The 21,909-nt window shown below is 39.8% G+C and overlaps 1 protein-coding gene across 7 annotated transcripts in view; it reads left to right on the top strand.

Moving 5' to 3' along the window:
• LOC122557913 (nucleosome assembly protein 1-like 4) overlaps nucleotides 1-21,909 on the top strand; it is a 123,175-nt gene that overhangs the window by 22,485 nt on the left and 78,781 nt on the right. For all 7 annotated transcript variants that reach the window (XM_087996688.1, XM_087996685.1, XM_087996691.1 and 4 more), the window contains exons 2-4: nucleotides 7,328-7,361; nucleotides 8,180-8,247; nucleotides 17,262-17,361. In XM_087996688.1, the coding sequence (XP_087852814.1) occupies nucleotides 7,345-7,361; nucleotides 8,180-8,247; nucleotides 17,262-17,361 (185 nt within the window). In that variant the 5' untranslated portion in view covers nucleotides 7,328-7,344. The remainder of the gene's footprint in view (nucleotides 1-7,327; nucleotides 7,362-8,179; nucleotides 8,248-17,261; nucleotides 17,362-21,909) is intronic.

The following is a 21,909-nucleotide window of genomic DNA, read 5'->3' as shown; positions in this document are numbered from 1 at the left end:
AGAGAGAAAATAGGTTAAAAAGAAGTAGTTTCTTAATCTTGTGGTTAAACGTTAAAATTTAATATCTCAAATATTGAATGACTTAAATAGAGATTGTCAGAATGAAAAGCAAGTCGCGTTTGGGGCTTTTCACTTTTTTGCCAAATCATTTCACAAAAAGTGGTTTACATTTAAAATATAATCATTTTTTCTTTATTTAAAGAACTAGTCATATTTGTTAATGTAAGGCAATTAACATCTCCAATAAAAAACAATCTAATCAATATCCATTGACATTCAGTGGGGTTCCCATCACATAATTCCCCACTATTGACATCCTTGGGGTTACCATTGGTCTGAAACTCAACTGGACTTGTCTCACAAACAGTGGCTGCAAGAAGCTATGAATACTATGGTGAATAACTCACCACCTGACTCCACAAAGCTGTCCACTATCTTCAAGACACAATCCGGAGTGTAATGGAGTACTCCCCACTTACCTAGATGGATGCAGCACCAAAAACAGTCAAGAAGCTTGACGCCATCCAAGACAAAGCAGCCCATTTGATTGGCACCACATCCACTCCTTCCAGCACTGACGCTTAGTAGCAGCAGTGTGTACTATCAATAAGATGCGTTGCAGAAATTCACCAAAGCTGCTTCGACAGCACCTTCCAAACCCACGACCACTTCCATCTCGAAGGACAAGGACAGCAGATACATGGGGACACCACCACCTTCAAGTTCCCCTTCAAGTAACTCACCATCCTGACTTGGAAATATATAACTATTCCTTCACTGTTGCTTGGTCAAAATCGTGGAATTTCCTCCCCAGTGGCATTATAGGTTAATCTAGAGCATGTGGACTGCAGCGGTTCAACAAGGCAGCTCACCACGACCTCAAGGGTAACTAGGGGTAGGCAATAAAATGCTAGTCCAGTAGAGATGCCCACATCCCACAAGTGAATCTTGTTAAAAAGCGTCTATGAAAAGGAAATTAATAAATTGCCAGTGAAACCTACATCCTATGATTGAGCATTCCAGTTTTTTTTAAAACAAATAAATTTCCCAACTAGTATATGCCAAGATTCTATTGTCTTGTAGTTTTCAACTTTCATGTGTGACCGAATACACTATCAAATTGTCTACATAGCCAACATGTCCATTGTAATGGCAAAGTGTAAACAAAATTAATTTAACTAATTGGGAATAAACTATAAAGGACTTTTGTATAGTACTGAAGATGAGGCAGATGGATTTAATGATGTCATGTACTCTTGCCACCCCTCAAACTTTTTATTGCTGTTTAAATGTAAACAATAAACTTGTCCAGTGATTGAAGTGTTGCCAGGCATGTGATTGCCTTTGGTCTTGTGGGATTATAAACTTGCAAAAAAAAGGAAAAAATAGCAAGAGTAGATGAGTAATAGGTTTGCTGTATTACAAACAGAGGAGGGATGATGGGATGATCCTCTCTTTTTCCCAATTCTAAGCTAACCATAAGCCCTTAGTATCGTAAATGCTGTCATCATCAAATTGCTCGCTCACATGGTATCAAAAAACAACTGAAGTCTCTGGATATTGCAAAGCTATTAACCCTGACAATACTGTACCATCATACTGAAGAGTTGTGCTTCAAAGCTTGTTGCTCATTAGCCATACTGTTCCAATATCGCTCCAACACTGGCGCCTACCTGACAATGTGGAAAATTACCCAGGTATAGTAAAGTTTGTTTTAGTTGGCACCTTATGAACCAGTATTCTCGAGAAACCAACAAAAATTAAATAATTCAAATACCAGAAGTCTATTATCATGATCTCGGTGATGTCCAAGTAGTCAGTTGAAGGTGCGAGTGAGAAGACTCCCTGCTAGTAGGTTTTGTTTAAGGCAAAGTTATTTTATTATTTAAGTGATTTATGCTGTAAATAAAGTATAACAATGATGTGTATATCCCCTGCATTACTTTGTGTTTTTACATTGATTAGTGGTGCCGGTTTATATTGGTGCCAGTTGCTGTATATCTTTTATGCACACAATGCCAGGATAAATCCAACCCAGCCAATTGCCACCCCTTTGGTTTATTTATCAAGCACCTGCTTAATGATTGTCTGCTTTAGTTTGGCCAGGGCTACTCAGCTCTTAACCAATTACCATCTTGGTCCAAATATGAACAGAAGAGCTGAACTGAAAATAAAATGAGAGTGAATATCCTTGACGTAAGGGTGCATTTTATCATGTGAAGTCAAGGCAACCTCACAAAACTAGCATCAGTGGAAATCATGGGAAAGACTGGTGGAAGTCATACCTAGTACAAAGGAAGATGGGCTTACAAGTGACAAATAACATTCATGCCACACAAATGCAGACAATGGCCATCTCCAGCAAGAGGATTTGCCCTTGACAATATCTAAATTTCCTAGTACCAATGTCCTGGGGGGCTACCATTGTCTAGATATAACTTGTCCAGCCATATAAATTGCTGTGGCTACAAAAGCAGGTCAGAGGCTAGGAATCTTGCAGCAAGTTGCTCATCACCTGACTTCCCAAATTCTGTTCATATAAAAGACATATCAGGAATGTGATGGGAAAGATGTGATTTAAGTTAGAAAAAGCAAATTTGAAAAGGGGAACAAAAAGCAGAGGAAACAGGCAAGTTGGCCTAAGAGCATGGATGAATTGGACCAAAGGATCTGTTTCCATGCTGTATGGTCCTATCACTCATTGGGAAAATGTTAGAAGCTATTAAGTACATTGTGATGATTTTTTAACTAAATTATGCCACAATCAGTAAGAGTAAATGTGATTTTTGTTTGAGAAATCCTATTTAAAATCATGTTTCATCAAATTAGCAATGAGCTGAGTATAAAGGGACATAGGTGTATGTACTGTACTTGGATTTCCAGATGCCATAGGAAGATCACTGCCAATAATAAAAACTGATGGTGTAGAAATAATGTTGACAAGCTAACAGAAAGTTGTAGGCAAAAATGAATAATTTTCTGATTAGCAAGATGTGACAAATGGTGTGCCACAGAGATTGATGCAGGGGCCTCAACTGTTTACAATTTATATAAATGACTTGGACGAAGAAACTATTATTTTTTCTGATAAAGATAGGAAAGTGAATTGCAAAGAGACCATGAAGGGATATAGGTTAAGTGAGTGGGCAAAGATATGGCAAATGGAATATAGTGAGGAAATGTACCAATATCCCCTTTTGGTGGGAAGAATAAGAAAATATATTATCTTAGTGAGAGATTGCCAAGCTCAGATGTGGAGGATCTGGCTGAACTAGTTTATGAATAGCACGCAGATAGAGGAAATAATTAGAAAGCTAATAGAATTGTTTATTGGAAGAAGAATTTAGTGCAAGAGTCAGAGATGGACAGCATGAAAACAGACTCTTCAGTCCAACTTGTCCATGCCGACCTGATATCCCAACCCAATCTAGTTCCACCTGCTAGCACCCGGCCCATATCCCTCCAAACTCTTCCTATTCATATACCCATCCAGATGCCTTTTACATGTTGCAATTGTATAGTAGGTGGTTATCTATCAGTTGTATAGGGTTTTGGTAGGAGCATATCAGGAATACTGTAAGCAATGTTGTTCTCCTTATTTAAGAAGGTTGCAAATTATTGGAAGCAGTTCAGAGGGTTACTTGACTGAAGTTGGTGGATTACCTTGTGTAGTAAGCTTGGCCTGGCTACACATTTCCTCTGGAGCTTAGAAACTTGACTAAAACAGGGATTTTAACAGGCTGGATGTGGCAAAGATCGAGTAGAATCTAGAACTAGGAGTAACTACTTGAAAATAAAGGAGTTGCCCACTTAAAATGGGATATGGAAGTTTGTTTTTTGAGGCTGAGATACTTTAAAGCCCTCTATCTCAAGGAGCAGAGGCTCTGAATATTTCTGAGGAAGAGAGATCCTTGATAAGCAAGGGATAATTAGTTATTCATATACGAGAAAATCAGATCAGCCAATTTTATTTTTAATGTTTGTGCAAGGTGGCCCACTCCAGGTCTTATCTGTTTTTAACTTTTCTCTCAACGCAAGATGGAAAATACTCTTTTATTCACTCTATACTGTTCTCTTAAGATCTTGTTTCAGTAATGACTTATTGGAATTTTATTTAAAAAGAACCTCTGCGCACTACGTCTGTTTGTAGTCACCTTCTCTAATGTGTCTTGTGTGAATGAATGAGCTGGTGTTATTGGTATTACTTTTGTGGTTGTGAAATTAATGTTTTTTTTCTTTTTACAAGAAAACTAGGTTTCATTAATTTTTGAGTCACAACAGTCGAAGCATTGCAATGTATCTGTAAAACAACATTTTATTTAACTCCTTTCAAGCAATGCGGGTGTCACTGGATGAACCAGCATTTAGACCTGAGAAAGTGCTGTTGAGCTGTCACTTTTAATCTCTGCAGCCCCATTTGGTGCAAGAACTGTTAAGAAGGAAGTTCCAGGGTTTGACCAAATGATAGTAAAGGAGTGACAATATGTTTCCAAATCCGAATGGCAGGTGATTTGAAGGGGAACTTTCAGCTGGTGGTGTTCCCATGTATTTTCTGCTCTGTCTTTTTAAATGCCTCAAGTCCAAGATGGCAGCAGAGTAGGACACTCCAGTCAGAGATCATCCTCTCCACCTGTTCTTGCTCCTTTCTTTTTTTTAACCTCTTGATGTTTTTTGTATCTTCTTTCCTGGTCTCCGGTAGCTTCCTGGCATGACGTGGTGACCTACTTGCCTGGCATGGCCTCCTGGCGTGTGGTCCTCCTGACCTAGCATGATGTCCTCAGTCTGGTATGGTGGTCTGATGCTATCGCCCAGCCTCGTAATCCTAAAGGTGAAACCCAGCATGGCCTGGATCCAGGGTCTGGTGCAGACTGGAACCAGGTGCCAGTGTCGTCTGGATTGGAAGACCCATGGCTCTGAATTTTATTTCTCTATTTTCTAAGATCTTGTAACAAAAGCTGTACTTGGGTATCTTTAGATAGTCATACAGATGTACAGCATAGAAACAGACCCTTCAGTCCAACTTGTCCATGCCCACCAGATATCCCAACCCAATCTAGCTCTACCTGCCAGCACCTAACCCATATCTCTCCAAACCCTTCCTACCTATTCATATACCCATCCAGATGCCTTTTAAATGTTGTAATTGCACTAGCCTCCCCCACTTTCTCTGGCAGCTCATTCCATACACATACCACCCTCTGCGTGAAAAGGTTGCCCCTTAGGTCTCTTTTGTATCTTACCTCTCTCACCCTAAACCTATGCCCTCTAGTTCTGGACTCCCCGGCCCCAAGGAAGAGACTTTTTTTATTTATCCATGCCCCTAATGATTTTATAAACCTCTATAAGGTCACCCCACAGCCTCCACTCCAGGGAAAACAGCCCCAACCTATTAAACCTCTCCCTATAGCTCAAATTCACCAATCCAGGCAACATCCTTGTCTTTTCTGTACCCTTTCACATTTCACAATATCCTTCCGATCGGAAGGAGACCAGAATTGCACGCAATATTCCAAAAGTGGCCTAACCAACGTCCTGTACAGCTGCAATATAGCATCCCAACTATGTACTCAGTACTCTGACCAATAAAGGAATGCATACCAAACGCTACCATCACAATCCTATCTACCTGCGACTCTACTTTCAAAGAGCTATGAACCTGCACTCCAAGGTCTTTGTTCAGCAACACTCCCGAGGACCTTACCATTAAGTCTATAGATCCTGCTAAGATTTGCTTTCCCAAAATGAAGCACCTCTCACTTATCTAAATTAAACTCCATCTGCCACTTCTTAGCTCATTGGTCCATCTGATCAAGATCCTGTTGTATTCTGAGGTAACCTTAACCATCTTCGCTGTCCACTACACCTTCAATTTTGGTGTCATCTGCAAAATTACTAACTATGCCTCCTATGTTCACATCCAAATCATTTATATAAATGACAAAAAGCAGTGGACCCAGCACCGATCCTTGTGGCACTCCACTGGTCACAGGCCTCCAGTCTTCAAAACAACCTTCCACCACCACTTTTGAGCCAGTTCTGTATCCAAATAGCTAGTTCTCCCTGTATTCCATGAGATCTAAACTTGTTAAGCTGTCTCCCATGGGGAACCTTGTCGAACGCCTTACTGAAGTCCATATAGATCCCATCCAACGCTCTGCCCTCATCAATCCTCTTTGTTGCTTCTTCAAAAAACTCAGTAAATTTTGTGAGGCGTGATTTCCCACACAAAAAGCCATGTTGGCTACTCCTAATCAGTCCTTGTCTTTCCAAATACATTGTACCTAACACAGCGTTGTAAGTGGTGATGTATAAGTGTTTCACTATATTTATTGAGACAATGAAGCTATTTCAAATTCTACTTCTGAAATTCATGGGTTTGGAAAGTGCTTTCAATATGGTCCACAATGTTGTGACTGAGAAATGAGGGTTTATTTGTGGACATGGTGCCTAACAAGCAGCTTGCTTTGCTGTGGATGGTGTCAAGCTACCTGAGTATTGTTGGAGCTGTATTCATCCTGGCAAGTTAAGAGCATTTCATTGCCCTCCTGTCTTGTGCCTTGCAAATGATGGACAGGCTTTGGAGTCTGGATGCATGACTTGCTGCAAGATTCCTAACCTTTGTCCTGCTCTCTTTGCCTAATGTGTATGGCTATAATGGTAACCCATGACGTTCGTAGTGGGAGAATTAAGTGACTGTCAGGCCATTGAATCTCAAAGGATTATCTTGGGCGATGGTGATTGCCTGGCACTTGTGTGATGCAAATTTTATTTATAACTTGTCCAGGCGTTGCTGCATTTGGATATAGATTGCTGCAGTATTTGACAGGTTGCAAATAGAGCTGAATATTATGCAGTCATCAGCAAACATCCTCATTTTTGACCTTAAGGTAGAGGGAAAGTCATTGGTGTAGCAGCTAAAGATGAGTTGGGTCTAGGATGCTATCTTGAGGAACTCCTGCAATGATGTCCTGTTTCTGAGATGGCTGCAACCAATTTCCTTTTGTGCCAGATATGACTCCAATTAGTGGAGAGTTTTCCCTAAATTCCCATTGACTCTGGTTTTGCCAGGACTCCTTGATGCCACAATAGATCAAATGTGAACTTGATGTAAAGATCACTCGCACTTCCAGAATTCAGACCAATGTTGCAACAAAGTAAAGACCTGAGTGGAGTGTCAGTAAATAGGTTATTGCTAGCCAGCTGCTTGTTAGCACTGTTAATACTTTCCATTATTATGCATTTACTTGTTAGATTGTATTCAAATTGAAAATTGTATCTTTAACTATATAAAAATTGCATTGACTCTCCTTTTTTTTTAATTCTTTAGGTGGTTCAAGGTGCACCATGGCTGATAAAAACAGGTAAGACAAATTGATGTTATTATTTTGGTTTCTTGTATTCCGGTAACATGCCATTCAATCTGGGAAAGATAAAATCAACAGCTGTCGGTATTCAGAGATTTTACGTAATTTCAGTTGGATAACTGGATAATCAAATATCGTTTAGATTGTGAAATTCAATAAGTTAATTCAGATTAGAGTAATAAAATGATTTTGTAGGATAACCTATTATTTGTATTTTTCCCCATTTGGAGATTTGTTTTCAATCATGAGAGTTTGGCAAGTGTAAACCTAGCACTTAACCCAAGGGACTAGCAAAGGAAAAATTGTAAGATCATTTAATTTATTAGGGAGCTTGTTTCTTGTAGTTAGAAGATCCTGCCTCTTAACTGCATATCAATATTACATTTTCTGAACAAAATCAAAAGTATTGGATAGATCAGCTGCTGAACCAAGTTTAAGCCCAGCCTACTGAATTGGCTGGCCTATCCATATTATGCACTGCAGAAATTTGTCTTCGCTTGTAATCCTGCTTAAACATATAAGTTTAAACATAGAGTATTCAAGAAATCCATTCAGAGAAGGTAGGGTGAGGGAAATATTTTAGTGCTGAATTTAAATAGTTTTAAATGTAATACGTTCTTTGCTCCATACAGGTTTCCAGCACTTAGACCAATTACCAATTGATTTTTGAAGACTGGTGTAAATATGGTTTTATGTTGGAATGTACTTCATGGACCAGTGTGTGCTTAGTTAAATCCACTTCCTGTGCTATGTGATAACTGTCCTGTGCTAACTGCTGATCCGTAGCTCATGTAACATACTGTTTTACCTTTCAGTAAAGGGGATGATGCTTCTGTAGAGCCTTTGGGAACGGATAAACTGCCAGCTGAAAGCAAAGGAAAAGGTACATTTCTTGTTAACGAGTGTATTTAAATGTTATTCGATGAAAATAGTTTAGTAACCTGATTTTGTGGATGTATTTAAGGATTGTTAAATCAAATTACAAAAATACATTTCATTTCATTAACATGACTCACGTATGTCAGGTTTGTGCTATTAATAAACTCATGTCATGCCTTTAGCTTGGTAGCAGAATGGAACATTATGTTAGCTTAGAGTCTGTAGGGTCCCCCCACCATCATTGAGTCAAATAAACTAGCCCTCGTCTATAGATAAACTTTTGGCTTTGAAAAGTAAGTACCTTTTTATGAATACTAACTGCTTTATTCTAAATTATTTTGTGCATGTTTTATGTTCTTACATTGCATAAAATGCGCATGCTTTAACTAAAGAGCAAATGTACTCTTGCCTTTTACAAAAGTGCAGTCTTAAATCTAATGTTTCTAACCGTGTTGGTGAGGAAAGTAACTGCATTGCTTAAAGTGTTGGCCTCTGATTGCTGCTGTATGGTGTGAACCATTTCTGATTTAAGTTATCCATTTACTAACGGATTGTCTGAAATCTCTCAAAACAACTTGCTACTAGACCATCCATTATGGTTTCTCTATGTAATTGCCCAAAAGCAAAACTACATTGATTATTGAATTGATAGTGTCAAACTTAATCACTGGTTACAGAATGAATAAAAGTTTACTAGCATAAATTATCTGTTATGTTTTAATGCAAAATGCTGCTTTCATGAGATTTGTGCAGTTTTATCTACTGAATATAACAAATTACACGGTACAGTTCCCAATTTAAAAGCCCTTACCTGTCATAATGGGTTGGGAGTACTGGGATTTCTTCTCAAGAGCTGTGTATACTTCAGGGAGATTTGATACCTTGAAAATGTTTAAGGGATTACACTATATCCATGTGGGATAGCATAATTAAGTTAAATAGGTTAGAAAGAACCCTGAGATATCAGACAATGTTGCATGTGAGTATTGAATAGATGAGAGTGCATATTTTTCTGTTCAGAGAGTTTTCGATCTTTTAGACCAAAATTTTGACTTTCGAATCTATGCTCCAATGCATAAGCATTCAGAGCAATGTTGCCTGGGGTCCTGCATGTGGATGATGTCACTGGCAAGAAAAATTGGTGAAGCATTAGGTGCTCTACCTTTTTTTCTTTCATGGGAAGTTGGCATTGGTGGCTGGGCCAGCATTTATTGCCCATCCTTAGCTGGCTGTGAAAAGGTGACAGTGAGGTTCTGCTTTAACCCACAATACTGCTGGGGAGAGTCTGAGAACTTTGGACAGTGACACCGAAGGGATGGTGATCTTTCCAAGTCAGGATGAGAAGGCCATAAGAAATAGAAATAGGCTATCTGAATCCTCAAGCCTGCTGTGCTATTCAGTAGGATCATGGTTAATCCAAAGTTCCTCCAATCCACTTTCCTGTCTTTTTCCTATAACCCTAGATTCTCCTACTGATCGAGAATCTATTTATCTTCGCCTTAAATATACTCGAGGGCTCTGCCACCACAGCTCTCTTTGGCAAGGAGTTGCAATGACACTCACCCCTGTGAGAGAAGCAATTCCTACTCCTCTCAGTCTTAAATTGGTGCTTCTTTTATTCTGCGACTTTGCCCTTTGATCTGAGACTCTCGGAGGACGTCCTCTCAGAATTTAACCTGTCAAGCTCCTTAAGGATTCCACATGTTTCAATGAGGTCACCTTTCTTTCTTCCAAACTCCGATGAGTCCTGTCCTGTTTTAATCTTTGGTCATAAGACAATCCCTCCATACTAGGGATCATGTTAGTGAATCTTCAGTGAACTACCTCCAATGAAATGATGTCTTATTTAAGAAACGATGACCAAAGCTGCTTACAGTGCTGCAGATGTGATCTCACCAGCATCTTGTACAGTTGCAGTAAGATTTCCCTACTCTTGTACTCCCAACTTCCTTGAAATAAGGGCCAGCGTTTCATTAGTCTTCCTGATTACTTGCTGCATCTGTATGTTAGCTTTGTTTTGTGCACAAATGCACTCGACCCTTTAGTTCTTCCTTCAAAAAATAAGTAATTTAGCGTTCTCCCATATTATACTCTATTTGCCAACTTTCTGTGCACTTGCTTAACCTATCAATATCTCTAAACTATTTATATGCCTCTGTTTTCCATCTATGTTTGAGCCGTCTGCCAACTTGGATAGTGTATATTCACTACTTTGTCTTTACAATGCAATATATATTAAACAATTGTCTCTGTGGAACCTCACTGATCACAGGTTGCCAAACTGTAAAAGAAACTCATTCCTCTCATTGTTTCCTCCCATTAGCTAATTTTCTAACCAACTGTCAACAACTGTGGTCTCTTATGGCTTAACCTTTTGTGAGGCTGTTTCAGATTGTTTACTCCTACCACTGAATATCTCTGTTTCTCATCCAAGTCCCGAAAATGCATCAACATTCATGTTTTCGCATACACAATTTTCAAATTGAATGGCTGTAACAACAAGCTCCATCTAAATAGTCTGGAATTTGTCCTTTAAATTTTTCCATAAACCTCCATGCTTATGACCAGTGAGGATTGTCTTGGGTACGTTACTGAGAACATAAACATTAAAATATTGTAACGCTAACACCAAGCTTAAAATGTCCTTCTCAACTGTCGATTATTTCTGCTGATGAAAGTTCAGTTTCTTGGGGAATTATCCGATAGGTGTTTGGTTTCTCGTTGACTTCCTGCAAGAGCACAGCACCAACACCCACATTACTCTTATCAATAGCCATCTTGAATGGCTTTCTTTCTTTAGGTTTGGCTAACACAAGGGCAGTGGTTAACACAGCTTTCAGGCTGTCAATTGTCTCTCTCAATCTGCTGTCCACTGAACCTTGCCTTTCTTTAATAAATCAGTGGGTGAGCAGTCATACCGCTAAAATTTAGTGCGAATTTCCGATAAAGGTCCACTCAATCCCAGGAATGGTCGATTGTATGGGAAATTCCTCAATTACCTTTGTTTTTGCATTAAGTGGGGATATGTATCTATATCCAATAACATGACCCAGGAAGGTGACTTGGGCTTTGGCAAATTCACTTTTAGCCAGGTTTATCATTTAAGCTTGCCTCAAAAAAATCTACTGAATGATTCTAATAAATGTTGCAAATGTACCTTCCATGTGTGACTTAAAAACCACCAGGTCATCTATATAGACAATACAATTGGGTCATCAGGAAATGACCTCGTTGGTTAGTCTTTGAATTGTGGCTTGCGCGTTTTCATACCAAATGGCATATCTGTAAATGGATATAGGTGCAAATGAGGAATGCAGATGCTGGAGATTAGAGTCAAGTGTGGTGCTGGAAAAGCGCAGCAGGTCAGGCAGCATCCAAGGAGCATGAAAATCAATGTTTCTGGCAAAAGCCCTTCATCAGGAATAAGACTGGGAACCTCTGGGTTGGAGAGATAAATAGGAGAGGTGGGGCTGGGGAGGGGAGAGCAGAAGGTAGCTGAGAGTACAATAGGTGGATGGAGGTGGGGGTAAAGGTAATGGGGAGGTGGAGCAGATAGGTGGGAAGGAAGATGGACAGGTCATAAGGGCAGTGCTGAGCTAGAAGGTTGGAACTGGGATAAGGTGGGGGGAGGGGAAATGGAACTGGTGAAGTCCATATTGATGCCATGGGGTTGGAGGGTCTTGAGGCAGGAGATGAGGCGTTCTTCCTCCAGGTGTTAGGTGGTAAGGGACTGGCGATGGAGGCGGCCCAAGACCTGTATGTCCTCAGCGGAGTGGGAGGAGGAGTTGGTGTTCGGCCACGGGGTGGTGGGATTGGTTGGTGCAGGTGTCCCGGAGATGTTCTGCACCACCCTCATGACATGTCCCATTTGTCCATCATCTTTCCCACCTATCTGTTCCACCTTCCCCTCCAACTTATTACCTTTACCCCCACCTCCATCCACCTATTGCACTGTTAGCTACCTTACCCTCAGCCCCACCCCTCCTCCCATTTATCCCCCACAGACTCCCAGCCTCATTCCTGATGAAGGGCCTGAAATGTCGATTTTTCCTGCTCCTCTGCTGCCTGACCTGCTGTGCTTTTCCAACACCACACTCGACTGTAAATGAATATAGTCCATTTGGCATTACGAAAGCCCAAATCGTCTTTGTTCTTTCAGACCTAGGTACCTGCCAGTATCCTCTGAGCAAGTCCAACTTAGAAATATAAGTTGCTTGTCGCATCTTTTCAACACATTCTTTGTAACTGCATTGACTTTGCAATAGTCCACACATAACTGTTGGGTGCCATCTGGATTTGGCACCGTTACCATGGGAGAGCTCCAGTCACTGTAACTTATTGCAATTATGTCGTCTTGGAGCATATGTTCAATCCCCTTTTCGAACCTGTGCCAGCTTTAGAGGGTTAAGCTTATTAGGATGTTGCTTAATCAGAACAACAATTCCTATATCTACATCATGTGTAATAAGGTTAGTACTTCCCAGCTTATTTCCACATATCTCTTCATGCAGTAGCAATAACTCTTTCAAGTCATTTTGTATTTCCTGTGGAAGGGATCTCAATTTATCCCAATTTTTGACAACTTCTTCATTGTCCTGTTTAATTTGAGGAATGTTCAATTCAGAATCCTCTTGAACTTGGTTCTTCAATCGGTATTGTAACCATTGACATAGTTTTTTTTTTTGCTTTCCTTCCCTGTCAAAGTCCTTTTGAACATATTCGCATGACACTGAGATTTCTTTCCATCTGGAGCCCTTAGCAAATAGTTCACCTCACTCGACCCTCTTTCAACTTGATTAGGTCCTTTAAACTTTGCTTTTAAAGGTTCACCTATCACTGGAAGGAGCACTAACCCATTATCCCCGATAGCAAAATCATGAGTTATTGATTTCTTGTCAGTTTCCCATTTCATTACATACTGTGATACTTTTAAATGTCTAGCCAACTCCCCAGCTCTATTTAGTCATTCCCTAAAATTTGACACATAATCCAAATATGTGGTCTCTGAATTCTGACTTACCAATTTCTCTTTAATCAATTTTAACGGTCCTCTCACTTCATGCCCAAAAATTAATTCAAATGGACTGAACTTGGTTGAGTCATTTGGTGCATCTCTGGCAAAAAGTATAAATGGAATTCCATTGTCCCAATCATCTGGATAGTCTGGACTATATGCCCTCAACATGGCTTTTAATGTCTGCCATCTTTCTAGTGCTCCCTGCAATTCTGGATGGTATGCAGTAGATTTGAATTGTTTTATTCCTAAGCTGTCCATAACTTAAATAATTTTGATGTAAAGTTTGACCTTTGATCTGATTCTATCTTTGTGGGTAGTCCACATCTAGTGAAAAATTTGAGTCACTCCTCTACCGTCCTTTTTAGCTGTGATTTTGCATAATGGAATTGCTTCTGAACATCTAGTGGACATATCCATTACTGTTAACAAATACTGATTTCCACTTTGTTTTACACAATCAATTAAGACTCTTGTAAAAGGTTCCTCAAATGCAGAATAGGTATTAAGTGTGGGTTTTCTTACTGCCTGTAGTTTTCCAATTACCTGACATATATGACAAGTATAGCAAAATTCAACTATGTCCTTGTGCAGTCCAGGCCAGAAAAAATGATTTTGTATTTTATTTAGGGGTAAGAAAAACACAACTAACCTTCTACTGGTAGTTCATGCACTACTCACAACAGTCTTTCCTATGCCCCACTGACAATACGACTTGATGAACTTCTGTCCATTTTTCATCTGCCTGAATATGTGATAGTCTCCATTTCCTCATTAAGACATCATTTTAAAGATAGTAGCAGACCAGGATACATGTGGATTTGTCTTCCGTGTATGCCTTTTGATATAGTGGGTTTAGTTTCTCATCTTCCTGCTATAATTCAATTAATTTATCGGAACTAAAGATTTCTACTTTGTCATCTGCCTCTTCCTAGTTTGTCTCAACCATTTGATCAAACAGGGTCTCTGCTAATCCCTCTTCAATTTTCTTATCTGTACTCTTTGATCTCTCCTGTTTCAACTGGTGATTTTGTGACCGTTACCACACAATAGGGAAAAATCCCAGGATATGCGTCTTTTAATAGTTCAGTAGCCTGAGTTTCCATTGGCTTTTCAACCACAGTTAGCACTCCTACCTGTGGACCAACTATATCATTAGCAAGAACAAATTGTATTCCTGGAGCTGAGAGTTTGTCCAGTAATCCTACTACGACTTCTCCACTCTGCACTGGATACTCTAACATCTCTACATAATTGAGCGCTTCTTGACTCACCATGAATTCCCGTTACTGGCACTTTTTCTGGCAATAGACCTTCAGAGGTACATACCTCCTCATCTTTCAACAACACAGATTAAAATGATCCTGTATCTCTTAATATTGTAACCTGTTTACCTGTTGCTCTTGGGCAATGTGAGTAAACCTCACCTTTGCAAATGTATGGTTTAAGATCTGGCGCTTCCTCCTTCACAAATCAAGTAGGACATTCTGATGCAGCTTTCTAGCCTCCACTGTGCTTTCCGATACAACTCCAGCAAAATTCACTGGCTTATCCTATTATCCTACATCTGTCTTCCCAGCACTTTTCCTAACCTATCAACACTGATTTCACGTTGCCTACTATATTGCAATAAAAACACTGGAGTTTTTTAACTTCTTTCCCTTCAACTGTATTTTTGTGGTAAGTTATCCTTGTGATCTTCACCCAGATCTACCTTGCCCTTAGCAAGTGAGGATATCTCTCTTCCCCAATATTTATTCCTCACTGATTGATGTTGGAAACCAAACGTATGATTTATGGACCAATTCATAATCATCAACCATTTCAGCTGCTAATCTTGCCGTTTTAACTCTCTGCTCTTGCTTACTAAGTGTACTTCAGCCTTCATCTCCATCCTTTTAAGCTGACTTTCCTCTCTGTGCTAATTTCTGAAGTTCAAACTCCCTCTTTCTTCCTTTCCTCTCTCTCTCCTCTCTCCTTTCATTTTGTTGTTCTGCTAAACCAATTTGTTCTTTTTTACTTTCCTCTGCTTTTAATCGTAATTGAAACAGTTTCATTTCTTTTGTCCTTTCCTTGTCTTTTGCCTCTAACTCAAGCTGCTTCATTTTCAATTGAATTTTAGCTGTCTCCAAAGATTCTGATGGTGTTTTACAGTAAATGAAAATCCTGAGCTTTTGCTGTAATTATCTCTCCTTTCCTCACAGAAGTAGTCAGCTCCATCTCTAGCTGGGCTGCCAATTCCAGTGGCTTTTCCTTGTTCACCTTTTGTAAAGTCCCCAAAGTCACTTCCTCCACCCCCAGAAAACACCTAGAGCCATTGCTAACCCAAACACTTTAAATCAACTAAAATCAACACCCAGAACGAAAGATGCTAACACCTACACTCGCCGCCTTTAAGTACAATTTGGAATTATAGAACAACTCCGCAAAAAGCCCCTAATCTGTTCCGGACCAGGCAAAACCCCTCAAAACATTTCAAGGAAGTAGCCCGGACCTTAACTTTTCTAGTAGTTTTAAGCAGGTGTAGAGTGGATATTCCAGGAATGATGCAGCTGGCCCAACCACTTAGTTTTAAACAAAACAGAATTTAGATGCAAGATTACCAAATGAAACGCAAACAAAAGAGAACAGAATATAGAATAACTTAACTATTTAAAAACCCAACCAACTTGACCACACCTTACTGATGCTGTACCAAATACTTGCAAAATCATCATAAACGACCTCTTTGCAAAAAAGGTAAAATCAAACACAGGGTTTTACAGGAGAGAGAGATGGCAGGGAGATTCAGCATGGAGCACCACCTTCCATGTTATCTGTGAATCCAAAGAAACAGTTCCAACTGACCAGCAGCTCTGGACAGCCAGACTGCTAAAACCAGAGAAAAGCTGGGCTGGGAGAACTGACCACTCCCCTTTCATTGTACAAGTATTTCTTTTTTAAACTTGAAAGTCTTTTGCCTGAGGCAGTATCTGTAAGCTATAGTCAAGTTGACCCTAACACCCATCCAAACCAGACACACCGAACTTCGGTGATTATGACCCTCTGGGGGGGGGGGGAAAAAAAGCCAAGGACAACCTAACCTTGTTAAAGGAGCAGCATTGTCACACCAGCATTTACCGCAGAGTGACTGCTGTTTGGGTGTCTGTACACTACCACTAGTGTCTACTTTCTATTGCTGTTTTAAATCTGTGTTCAAGTGGATTCCAAGCCTCGATCTCCTCTTTCAACTCTTTTCATTCAACTTTTTTTATTACTACCCCACTACCTTTCCAATCATTCCCCTCTCCAAAATGTCAAGCATCCCTGAAGTTAAGTTCCCAGTTTTAATCTCCTTGCAACTATGTTTCCATATTGGCATTGGGATCATTATTTACACACTTTAAATTGTCAGTTTGTCTTCCTAATTCCATTTGTGCATTAAGCCTTTAGTTTGTTCAATTATCAAATTTCTATATAGATATATAGCATTTCTTGCCAGTGATCTCTCTGGAACTTTTTTTTCCCTCTCCTTTTAGGAGTTGGAGAGATACATGTCAGGTTTATTTTTCCCTTTCCCAAATTTGACTGAGTGTTTCTCTTGAATTTTTTATTTGTAGACATTTATTGAGTGGGTGAATGGATGTGTTGGGCCTCATGCGACTAGTCGCAAATTGCAAACAAAAGATGGTACCTGTAGATGAGCTGGATAGTTTCTATAATTTTTCTAAGTACCTTAGATGAGTATTCATTTAACTGGGCTTGGAATGTATTCATAAGGCTTCAATATTGAACAAATTTATTAATGGCAAGTTTTTATATTAGATTCAGTGAACTAAGCACTAGATAACATAGGGTAAGGACAAGATAAGTCATGATGTTTGACTGTGATTTCTGCAGATCATCTACCCTGTTGCATCAAATAAGGTACTGAAATGGAAGCTAATTATGATTTTGTCAAATGTTGAATCTCCTGATTACACCTTTGTTCTGATCCTGACCCCATGAATTCTCACATATTATAGCAAAATTGACAGCCCAGGTCATGCAGAATCCACAAGTCTTGGCAGCTTTACAAGAAAGACTCGACAGTGTAACACACACTCCTTCCAGCTATGTTGAAACGTAAGTATATTTGTGTACACATAGTGCAATGTTTAAAAGTTGAAATTGGATTTTGTAATATTGAGAAGTATGTTCTTTGTTTGCAGCCAGTTCAACATTGTGATGTAACTTAGTGCTTTGGTTCCTTCCAGATTTTAGTTATGTGCTCATTACTTGTGGGCCTGTTTACGTTAGTCTTATTGTGGTATAAAAGGAATTGAGGCTCGCTAATATAAAAAAACTTACTATCAATGTCACATGACTATTATAATGTTCAGACATCATACTATTAGTTGTATTTGCATGTTATATAAAATTTAGAATGCAAGCAGCTTAACTTCTCTTTTGTATTTACTAATTTTGTGAGATAAATGTGTTGAAAGCAATGCCATTGCTGCATGCCTATCCTTGATTGCCCTTGAGAAAAAGTGATGAGTTGGCTACTTGAACTGCAGCAGTCCATTTAATGAAGGTACACCCACGCAGGATTCTGCTGCTGTGACAGTCAGTACAGGCTAGAACATGCGGGTAGCTACTGGTTTTCCAAACATCTGCTCTCCTTCTCCCAGGTGGTAGAGGTCATCGGTTTGCTTAAAGGAGCCTTGGTGAGTTAATGTCCTGTACATAGTGTGCATCAGTAGTGGGGGGAGTGAATGTTTCAGGTGCTGCACGGGCTGCAAATCAAGAGGCTGTTGAAGTTGCACTTATCCATCAAACAGTCAGTATTCAGTCTCTCTGACTTGGATGTTTTAAATGGTGGATAAATGTTGAAGAGTCAGGAGGCACATAAATTTCCTTAGAATGTTCTGTTGTTGTAGTCCAATACAGCTCCTGCTGAATTGTAAACCCTCTGGATATTGGTGGGGAATTCAGTGATGGAAGTGCTACTGACTAAGATGTGGTTAGATTCTCCTTCTGCATATTGACATGGCCTACTTCAGTATTTGAGTAATTGCGGATGGTATGAACCTTTTACGATCATCAACAAACATTAGCACTTTGAACCTTAATATCATTGGTAAAGCAGCTAAAGATTGTTAGGCTTAGGAAACTACCCTGAGGCACCTGAGGAGGGCCCTCTTATGGTGCAGAAGTAGTGTCTGTACCCCTGGTCAGAGAGATTTAGGTTCATGTCCCTTCTGCTCCAGAGCTGTGTAATAACATATGAACAAATTGTTTAGAAAAATAGGCTAAGTTTAAAAATAAGAAGGTCATGAGCCACTATTACGACTAAGGGTAATGCCTGGGTCTGAATTGATTGGTCATCAGCATTCACAACAGTCGTCTTTTGTGCTTGACATGACTTTGACTATCAGCCTAACCTTATTGCCCTCAATTTTGGCGGGATTCCTTTGTGTTGCAATGATTGAAATGTTGCCTTCAGGTCAAGAGCCATCATTCAATTTCTTTCAAGGAATCATAGACATTATTAATCAACTTGTTCAGCGATGTTTTTCACACCACTGGAACAAGTGGAACTTCTGGATCAGAGGTAGGGACATCACAGCAGCTGTCCCTTGAGGAATTATGTTTAGGATTATCACTTACCAATTGTCCGTGGTAATTTTCTCATGTGCAGAAGCTGTAATTTTATTGGACCCAGGCTTTTTATTTGTTTGGCTGGCATTTATTGTCCTCCTAGATAATGACAGCCATGTGACCATTGTTAATTGTTGTAACAAAAACAATTTATTTGGTTCACTGTCCTTTTGATGAAGGAAGTCTTCCATCCTTGCCAGATCAGGCCTATGTGGAATCCCAGACACACAGCAATGTGATTGAATCTCAACTGCCTGAGTTGTATAAAGCAATTACTCAAGATATTCTTGAGCCTGCATTCTACATCTCCTCTCGTGCATTCCATATCTCCTTTCATGCATTTTTTGCATATTTGCCTGCAGTATTTAAAATGCACAAGGTGAAATGTACAGTCTTGGGACAAGACACTAGAGCTGTAAAAAAGCAGCATGTAATACCACTTAAAGTTAAATAACTAACCCTTTAGACAAGCACTAAGTTGCTTTATCACATTCCTGCTCCTGACGCTCCAGCTTACTATGTTTGTTTCCCTAACCCACCCAGTTACCACCTATCATGTGCCAAACCTCCTGTTGCCTTTCCCGCCTATTTCCTGAAAGTCTTGTTCAATACATTTCCATTCTTGAACCTTTTGCTGTGAAAAGAGACATAGCAGCTTTGAGTTGCAGGTCTGCAAAGGTAAGTCACCAGCTGGAGAATGGTAGGAGAGGGAATCAGTAATGACTTACTGGAAGATCTAGGGAGCACTGATCAGACCAAACCCAGTTTGGAACATCAAAATTGCTCTGGTGCTAATCCAAGCAATTAATACCCTTAACTCTGCATTAGAGCAGAACAATTGAAAATGGGTCATATTCTAAATAATCTGTAGCACTGACCGAAGTTTATTCTCTGGCAATCATTAAATTTCCTTTCTGTTTTCTCCATAATGTTTCACGTTTGAAGTCCAGTAATAAGTTGCCTTCCAATAAAGAATGGAAAATTGCATTTAGCTAGCATCTTTCAGATTGACAGGACCCCCAGAAGTGCTAAATAATTAACACTGATTTGAAAACATGACTTCTCCAAAAGTAGACTTTATTCAAGAGTTACGAAATTAAGTGAAATATTTTAGTAGACTGGTTAGCAAGATTAGAGCCCATTGAATAGAGGTAGGGCTAGCTATTTGGAAACAGAAATGCCTTCAAGGTAGAAGGTAAAGAGTGGTGGGGGAGGACTGCTTTTCAGACTGGAAGCCTGTGACCACCGGTATGTCACAAAGATCAGTACTAGGTCCTCTGCGTTTCGTCATTTTGTATAAATGATTTTGGATGTGAACATGGGAGATGTGGTTAGTAAGTTTTCATTTTGCACCAACATAGCTGGTATATCCAACCTATCACTGTCAACCCCCACCTGCATCTACCTATCGCCTTCCCAGCTACCTTCCTCCCCCTCCTATTTTATCTTTCAGCACACCCTCTTACCCCACATTCATGAAGAGCTTATGCCCAAAACTTCGATTCTCCTGCTTCTCAGATGCTGCCTGACCTGCTGTGCTTTTTCAGTGCCACATTTTTTTCGAATGATCTCCAGCTGATCTGCAGTCCTAACTTTTTCCTAGTGAAGAAATTTATCTCCACAGTACAGCGGGACCTTGATCAGATGGACCAATGGGCCAAGGAGTGGCAGATGGAGTTTAATTCAGATAAATGTAAGGTGCTGCATTTTGGAAAGGCAAATCAGGGCGGGTTCTGTGGAGTGTTGCTGAATAAAGAGACCTTGGAGTGCAAGTTCATGGTTCTTTGAAAGTGGAATCGCAGGTAGATAGGATAGTGAAGAAGGCATTTGTTATGCTTACCTTTATTGGTCAGTGCATTGAGTATATGAGTTGAGAGGTCATGTTTTGGCTGTACAGGACATTGGTTAGGCCACTTTTGGAATACTGTGCTCAGTTCTGGTCTCCCTGCTATTGGAAGGATATTGTGAAACTTTAAAGGGTTCAGAAAAGGGTGGGGAGGAGGATAGTTCAAAACCAGAGGGTGAAGGTTTAAGGTGAGCAGGGAACAATTTAAAATGGATCTAAGGGGTGACATTTTCATACAGGGTGTGTGTATTGAATGAGCTACCAGAGGAAGTGATGGAGGCTGATACAATTGCAACATTTAAAAGGCATCAGGATGGATATATAAATAAGAGAGGTTTAGAGGGGTATGGGCCAAATGCTGGCAAATGGGACTAAATTTATTTAAGGTATCTGGTCAGCACGGGCGAGTTGCTGTATATCTCTAGGACTGTATTTTGATTTGAATTTTGCATTTATTGTAATTCTCAATTTAATTCTCTACACCATGTTCCACTTTGTCACTGTTAGTAATATTACAATAGTTAATATTAACACCATATGTTCCTGTATGTTGTGCATACAGCCTAAGAGAAAAGCAATTAAATGAAAATTAGAGTGCAATAGAAATAAATGTTTAATGTGCCATATTCCACACTGAGTTGCCTCAGTTCAATTTTAATATTCGTGATATTCACAATCTATATTGAATGTTAAGCATAAAGTCAAAGAGGATTTATAGTTTCCGGCCCAACTGTGTGCTGCGGCAAAATGGTTTAGCAGCAGCATTTCTGCATTGCGTCTCTGCAATGGCTGCCCCAACAATTAGTCCATCCATGTGCCAATCTGCAACACTTGGGACAACTTTTCAGACTCAAAGACCAGCAAATTTCAGGTCAGTCCATAAGAGTTTTCGGTGAATTGATTATGCTCCAGCCAGAGTTGATGCTGTCTGTGTGGGAGCAGTCCTTGGAGCATCACATCCTGTATCAGGTTGCTATATAGGACGTACTTCGACCTGCTGCATCCCTCTCCAGACTTTTTTGTGGAATGTACTTTTGCAGAGGAGCTGGACACTGACCACTTCACAGCAGCAGCCATCTAGAGGGTAGTGTGCAGAGAGGGTAAGGCTTTGAGAACATGCACAAAGAATCTATGGAATGATGGAAATTGTGTAGATAAATATGGAAATGTGGACGCCAAGACAT

The sequence above is a fragment of the Chiloscyllium plagiosum genome, unplaced genomic scaffold (genome assembly GCF_037043375.1).
Source record: "Chiloscyllium plagiosum isolate Xiang-an unplaced genomic scaffold, Cpla_swu_hap1 HiC_scaffold_18, whole genome shotgun sequence".
NCBI classification, from domain to species: domain Eukaryota; kingdom Metazoa; phylum Chordata; class Chondrichthyes; order Orectolobiformes; family Hemiscylliidae; genus Chiloscyllium; species Chiloscyllium plagiosum.
The sequence above is the reverse complement of the archived record's forward strand: the minus strand, read 5'-3'. Positions and strand labels throughout refer to the sequence as shown.